We start from the raw sequence: 7,500 nt of genomic DNA, 5'->3' as shown, positions 1-7,500 counted from the left end.
GTTCTGATTGGACGGCATAATGCATTCGTGGCAATTCGAACGTCTACAAATAAAAAGCTACGGACAAAGGTTGTCTCCAAGGGTTTATATGGCAGATTGAGGCTCTGGGTGATGGGCTCCTGACAAATTCGATTAAGTCCGCTAAGCAATGGGCCTTAATCACACGGTGGCCATATTGAGTCCCGACAGGAACCCATGACCCGGAGCCTACAGCTCCCATACTGGGCCTATGTAACGGCATTTTTACAGACCGATCTATTTTTAGACTATCTTTTCCGGAAAAAAAAAACAAAGGCAGTTCTGGTTCGGTGACCCTATGACGTCAGCTTAATGTCTTGTAATTGGTCATCGGGCTCCTGTGGGAGTCTCATTCGCGGGAAATTCAATCTAAAAATAAATCGGTCTGTCAAAACGCCGTGACACGAACACAGTAGAGTTGTAGGCTCCGGGTCATGGGTTCCTGGTCCCAAGGGATTGAAGACTTTTATTTTTCCCCACCGAAACTCGTTCCCAAACATTTCATCTCGAGGCTCAGAGTACGAAAGCTATTGTCTATGGCCAATATGGCCGCCGCGCAAATAAGGCCCATACAAGCGGCTCTTTTCCGCAGTTCCATAAAATTTCAGTACTTTTGCTGTTTCCCTAGACCTTTGGTGTCGGCTGATCCCTTCCTGCCATCGTGCCAGCGAGCACTTCGTGTGATAGTAAACATATGAAATACCTTATATATTTGAATTGTTAGCTTACATATTTGAATTGTGGGTATGTCAATCCAAGTAAAAGCGACCTTTGCACTTTGAAAAGCAACTTGACACTGAGTTGCAGAAAAGCCTGAAAAAATCCAGGGGCCCGTTTCTCTAAAGTTCCGAAACTTTACGAGCCGTTTTCGGGTGTAACAGTTCCCTTTGTATCTCATGAACGGAGACAAACTTCACCGTTATAGACCTTATTCATAAATGGCGGTCACATTTATAATTCTTTTGTCCACGTGCAAATTAGCCTACCAAGCCTCATTTTAGAGTAAGAAATTTTTTCAATTCACTGTATGGTATCGAGGCTTGGTAGGCTAATTTGCACTTCGACAAAAGAATTATAAATTGACCGCCATTTATGAATAAGGTCTATTTTTCTATTTGTTACCTTGAAAACACGTTAAAAAAACTCGGCTTTCCAAAACAAGCTGTTGGCAGTTTCACAATGGCTTCTCGGGCCCGAAGTGTTTTCGGAACTTTCGAGAAACGGGCCCCAGACGTACAATTGAAATGGACTCGAACCCATGACCACGTGATTGCGCTGCATTTGCAGTGTTGCTCTACCATCTGAGCTATCAAGTCATCTGGATGCTGGTTACTTGCAAGTTCGTATGAAATAACAGAACAGTTGATGAATGTGTGATAGAGAAATAGAAGCTATTACACGGTGGCGAGAAGATACGAATTTTACGTTTGAGTGGCAAGAACAATCTCTCACGAGTAAGCGTAGCGAATGAGTGAGATATTTTTCTTTCCACGAGAGATTGAAAAGAAGGCTTTAATAGCCCACTTTCGATGTATTAAAAGTCAGTCCTAAACAAAAGGTATCATCTCGACGCTCTGGGGAAGAAACTCATCCACTACTTGCACAATCCCATAATACACCTCTATTGCCCCCAAAGACTTTTTGCAATTTCTCCTGGGACATGAAACTGTCCTCAGAGAAGTTGAAAACAATGCCTATGCAGATTTATGCAAATCCTTATATTAATTCCCCAGAGCCGTCCGTCGACATGATGTCTTTTGTTTAGGACTGAATTTTAATATATCGAAAGTGGGCTATTGAATAATTGGTATTAAAGCAAAAAAAAGGCTGGCGAAAAAGGCGGAAATCGTGACGTCGTTGCTTGATATGAGCATGCGTGTTACATGCGGAAAATTCGCCACTCGGTTCAGGGATGTAGTGGTCGTATTGATTCTACGAGTGTTCTAGTTCCCGGTAAAACACTCCCGTCCATATAATAACGTATGAAATTTCATATGTTTAATCTTCGGGTTGTGTCAATCTCAAGCTTCTCTGACTGCTTCACAAGCTGCAGTGATCACTTTCGCTCAGGTTCTTTCACGGTTTTGTTACCTAAATTTGTCATAATTGCATTTATGTTTAGATCAGAAGTTGAAATACATCCCGCCTTCGATTTTAAATGAAGTTGTTATGTCCCTAAACAACCAGAGTCCCCTGGGTAATGACTGGAGAGAATTAGCGGGTATGATGCTGATACCCCATGAGACGATAATGAACTTGGACCATCACGGACCAGAGGGCAGGATGGATGGTGTGTTGAGGGTTATGCACCACAGAAAAGTCACGGTTGGAGACTTCGTGCAAATGCTACAGACAATACAAAGACCGGATGTCATTGAGATTTTCACCAAAGCAGGATATGAAGGTGCTGCTTCTTGCAGTGTCCAGAACGGTATGGGACTAACGACATTGACTAAGAATTTTTAAGGTGTCCATGAAGTAACTGCAGCTGTTCGCCTGTAGCTTATTCTAATAGCGAGGACTGTATTGGAAGAATACTCTTGGTTGTAAATGCTTGTTTTCTTTAAGTAATTTGTACTTCTCCTTCTTCTATTGTAAAATGAAAGATTTGAGGCCTTGTTCGAAAATGCTAATCATCACACGTAATGCAAATTCACGAAACAGCCCAAAAAATTCAAACTTTCCAGATAAAGCCTAGCTCTTGATAACCTTCAATTTCATTGGACAAATACAAGATGCAGCTTCATTGCTTCTACGGCCTAGGATCCCTCGTTTCCGTGTATTCATTTGTCTTCCTGGTTTTGTTAGTCAGTCCCTTAATTAAAATATTTTAATAATAATCTCCTCGATAAGCTGTCGTAAATAAATAAATAAATAAATAAATAAAACATAGCGCTGAACAGAGTGTCCCCCAAATTGATTTTTAGTTAAATGAATCGACTATTTAGTATTTACTGTTCAACCCTAGAACACAGGTAGATCCTCTTTTTTTTCCCTTTAACTGGCCTTGGAAATGTAGCAGGGTAGATTACAAAGTATTTCAAGCTCCACAACAGGAAGTATGTGCACGCTTTGAGGACCTATTTTGCTTGCCCCCGGGAACATTAAGGCGGATACACACGAGCTAGGGGTGTTGCTCCCGGGGCGGGCATGCTCTAGGGTCATTTTGCGCGTCGACCAGTACACACGACGGAAACAAGCTGCGGGAGCTTACTCCATATTATAGGACTCACGAGGGAGCGAACAAGCGAAATTAAGAATATTACTTTGGCATGGATCTAATTCAAAAAAGGAAAATTGATTATTTTGATCCTTGGAGAAGAAGTGTGTGCCACCTGCTTTTGATATTTGTGATGGACTTTTTAGATAATTTGGCCAGTATTAGTGTAAACACTTTCTTCGTTCCGGCTTTACTTCCATAGTCTTTCTATGAATTTTGTCATTTAACTGGTTTGTCTCTGTACAAGTCTATTTCAAGTCTTATTTTGTTGACACTTCAAGAAGCTCCTGTGTTTTTTCAAGCATCCAATTTGCTTTAATTTCCAGGAGCGCTCCAGTTGCAGACCTGTCAGACACCATTTTGAAATTTAAGCTCTAGTAGAACATTGGGTAATCTGATTGGTCAATGTTACATTTGCCGTATTAATCCACACGCAGGGAAAAAAAGTATTAATACACGCGAGGAAACATTTGAAAATTCTGCTCCCAAGGATGAAGATTTCTCTTGAAATGGTTGGTACATACGGATGAGCTTTGCTCCAGAAGCATGCCCCTGGGGAAGCAAAATCCCCGTGTGTATCGTCCTTTAGGGAATTTAAGAAACCACCGAAGGCTACGGCAACGTCGACGCCAGAGAGCAATAGGGAGTTTAAGATCTGCGACGCGACGGTAACGAAATCGTCATTTACAATTGAAAGTTCTGGTTTATTAATCTTTTTCGTCATTATGTGGGCTTGTCTAACTTCTCAAAACTAGTGTAACTTTCCAGGAACTGAATATATTGGGAGGTGCGGTATTGAGTCTACGACAGAAAATTCAAATTCGCTGCGTTTTGTTCACGTTCTCCGTAAAAACTTGAGAATTGGTCATTTCACGTCGCAGATTTGCCCATAGTTAATCGAGGGACTGGTTATGAAACCTTAGAACTTTCAAAAGCGAGAACAATGTTATTGCAATCGATGTTGAATTGAACGTGACCCTGCACAATCTTTTGTTTTCGCTTCAAGCGGGTTTGCAAATTAGTTGCCCATAATTTAATCGAAGGATTTGATTGGTTATCTTCTCGAAAAAAAGGTGTGTTTTGTGCAGGGTCAAGGCCAAAAATACGGACAAAAAGATGAAACAAAGGAACTTGTTCAGTTTCATAACCATCTCCATGAATTAACTATGATTTGTCGAAAACGAGAAAGTAATCGTTTTTGCTCATGAAATATGCAAAATTTGTGACGTTTTCGTTGCCGTCGCGTCATAGATCTTAAACTCCCCAATAACTTTAATGGGAGGTTTTCACGTGACGTCATCGCCACCATGTTGGTGGACGAAAACAAAATATCTCTCATTTGCTCAGTTTGTTCGTCCACCAGAAGTCGTACATTTCTCTATTGTTATTGGTGTCTCTAGAGGTTGCTTGAAAACGTCCTATTGGCTAAAAGAGGAAAATTAATCATGGTACACGTGCGGCATGTATTTTTGTACATTTCTTTGGCGTGTAATTTGCAAAGTAACAAGGTGGAATCACCAACTTTATGGCTATGTTTGGTGGGCGATATAAGCATACAAAACTGAATCGTTCATTCTTTATTATTATTTCAAAACCAGCGGCACCAACCCAGTTTAAGGATACTTCACCCACATTATGAAACGCGAAGATGATGGGATCACTACACCAATCTTTTAATTAATACAAGAAATATTGTAATTTTGGGATTCTAACTGTAGATAATCTTAGGTTTGATCTTAGCGACACTATGTACTGTCCAGGGTAAAAGCACAACGAAATACAAATTATACCTTACATGATACTGTACACTCGAAATTGCCTCTTACAACTGTGAAATAAATGGCGTTTTAATTTGATTCAAAAACAGATAATGAAGAGATTATTGTGCGCTTACAATCAGAAAAAGGCACTCACCCCGGTAGTTATGACCAGGATTGACGGGTAATGGGCAAAATCTAAAATATGAATTTGATTTGTGTGATGACAATTTGAAACAAGCTTTTTCTCTGCCCCACTCTACCGTTTTTGAAACTTATGTACAGACTTTCAGTATAAAGTTTTAAATTTCATACTCTATACAAACTCGCGAAATTCTCAGAGAAAGGGTAAAGTTATTTCTTGACGTGACGTTTTTTGTTGCCGCAGACGTCGTCGTTGATTCTTAAGGACTTTCGCGCTCAAAATGTTCCCACGTACAGATTTTTTTTAAACTTGCCACGCAAAAAGGCAATGATCTACTTTTTCCAAAAAGGCAAAAAAAATGGGGGGTCACCGTGCTCGTTTTCGAGATCATGAGGTGCATTTTTAGAAGATTGCGTTACTTTAAGACGATCTTAGCTTACAACTGTCAGCAATAAAAAAGCTACATGAGTGAAATTTAGATCAGGTAAACGTACTCAGTTCAACATAACTAATATAACTAAATTAACCTTTGCAACTGATGTCTTTTTCTGAGGTGAAATAGACCTTGAAAAACGATACATATTAGTCTAAGAAAGGAAACATCGTTGGCACGAGAGCATAAAAGGCCAAATATTTCTAACTTCTCACGTACAGATTTTTTTTTTTTTTTGTTAAAATGGACAAAATCAAGAAAGAAAGTGATCTACGGAAAGAAAAATAGGGGTTATTGAGCATTCAAGAGAGTAAAATCGCTGCGAAGTTCTCAAAGCGATTGTCTATTCGCACTGTCACGCCATTGCGTGACATTTCCGAGAAGACCTGGGTCCACAGCTATCCCATGATGGCACATTCTTTCATGTTCCATTCTTGTGGAAGATTTTTGCGCCTTTAGAATCATGTTTACCTGCGTGGTCCACAATGCATGACGTGTGCGTGACATGTGCGAAAAGATGCGCAGTAGCAATGGGCGCGAACGTCCTTAAGCTCCCTTTTCAGTGTAACAGTGTATTTATGACCGAAGCCCTCTCTAGGAGTTACAGTCTGAGAGAACTCGCGTACAAGATATGGGGTCCGATGGTTTGGGGGTGCAGTGGTGAGAGCACCACCCCCCCTCCCCTCCCTACCAATGTGGCCAGGTTTTGATTCTCAGACTTGGCGTCATTTAACAAATCGAAAGTGGTTCAGCGTTGTCTGTACTCTTATCGATAACGATATTCGTCATCATAGTGGTCAAAATGTTGTGGACTCACGAGGCGAACCACTTTCTATTTGTTTTTTAACACAAAATTCAACGCCAAAAAAAGTGTTTATTTCAGAGCGTGACCAAAATCATTACAGAAAGAAAGAGAAAGCGTTGTCTATAATGTTTCTCGCAATATGGTTGGCTTATTTCCCAAAATGAGAGTACCTGATTGGCTATTACATTGCGTGACAAATTGACGCGATCATGATGCGAGCAGCGTTGAGCAGCGTTGTCTAGAGACTCTTATCGACAACGGCAAATTAGCCAATCAGATTGCGAGATTACAAGCAATTGTGGTAGAAATGTGGGTTGAATTTTTCGGTTCTGTACTCTCCACAGAGAGCTTTTTCTCTGGCTACTCCGGTTTTCCCCTCTCCTTTAAAAACCAACATTTGATTCGATTTGCGTTACTTTCTTGATTTCAGTTGATAGTGTCCTCAATTAGTGCTCCAGCGACAGAAGACTTGACACTTAAATAATTTAAGTTCCTTTCCTTTTTAGTTTGCATTGGCCACAAAATAATCAATGTTGTATTTTAACGTATTGCTCTTTGTTGTTGTTTTGTTTTTAAGAGGAAAATAATCCGGAAACAGATGCTTTTATAAGCACCCACGGCGCTGAAGCTGATTTATCAGAGGAGGTAACCGAAAAGATGTTTGATCCAGAAAATGATGGCCAAACCGATTATTTCACTAATGCTTCAAGAGACTCTCCACGCTGCATGGAAGACGCAAAAAGTGATATAGACAAAGAGATGACAATCCCCAATGAGCGATGGGAATATGGAGCGACGCACAAGGAACTGGCTGCGGCCCGCGAAGTCGGTGCGTCAGAGACAAGCAATGGTTTCCAGACCTCAGAGGATAATACCAATTCCACTGACTTTATCGTCTTTGACGATATGTGTCGATTACATTGAATTCGAAGCGTGCGGTGGTGAAAACTTGAGGCCTGATTACAGGCATTATGCACCTTTTTTTTTTTTTTTTTTTTTTTTTTTCATGAAACCAGTTTGATCATTATTAACAAGCTTTGGCAGTACTTTCTTAATTCGACTAGCAATACATTTAGTGGCTATTTTATAATCACAATTTAGAAGAGTAATTGGCCGCCAGTT

At 40.4% G+C, this 7,500-nt stretch overlaps 1 protein-coding gene across 2 annotated transcripts in view; it reads left to right on the top strand.

Moving 5' to 3' along the window:
* LOC138054170 (uncharacterized) overlaps nt 1–7,500 on the top strand; it is a 14,945-nt gene that overhangs the window by 6,986 nt on the left and 459 nt on the right. Inside the window, exons 4-5 of one of the 2 annotated variants that reach the window (XM_068900665.1) lie at nt 2,141–2,449; nt 6,956–7,500. The exon at nt 6,956–7,500 is cut by the window's right edge and continues 459 nt beyond it. In XM_068900665.1, the coding sequence (XP_068756766.1) occupies nt 2,141–2,449; nt 6,956–7,302 (656 nt within the window). In that variant the 3' untranslated portion in view covers nt 7,303–7,500. The remainder of the gene's footprint in view (nt 1–2,140; nt 2,450–6,955) is intronic. The other variant, XM_068900670.1, reaches the window with a different exon arrangement.

Source organism: Montipora capricornis, chromosome 1, assembly GCF_036669925.1.
Source record: "Montipora capricornis isolate CH-2021 chromosome 1, ASM3666992v2, whole genome shotgun sequence".
Taxonomy (NCBI): domain Eukaryota; kingdom Metazoa; phylum Cnidaria; class Anthozoa; order Scleractinia; family Acroporidae; genus Montipora; species Montipora capricornis.
The sequence above is the reverse complement of the archived record's forward strand: the minus strand, read 5'-3'. Positions and strand labels throughout refer to the sequence as shown.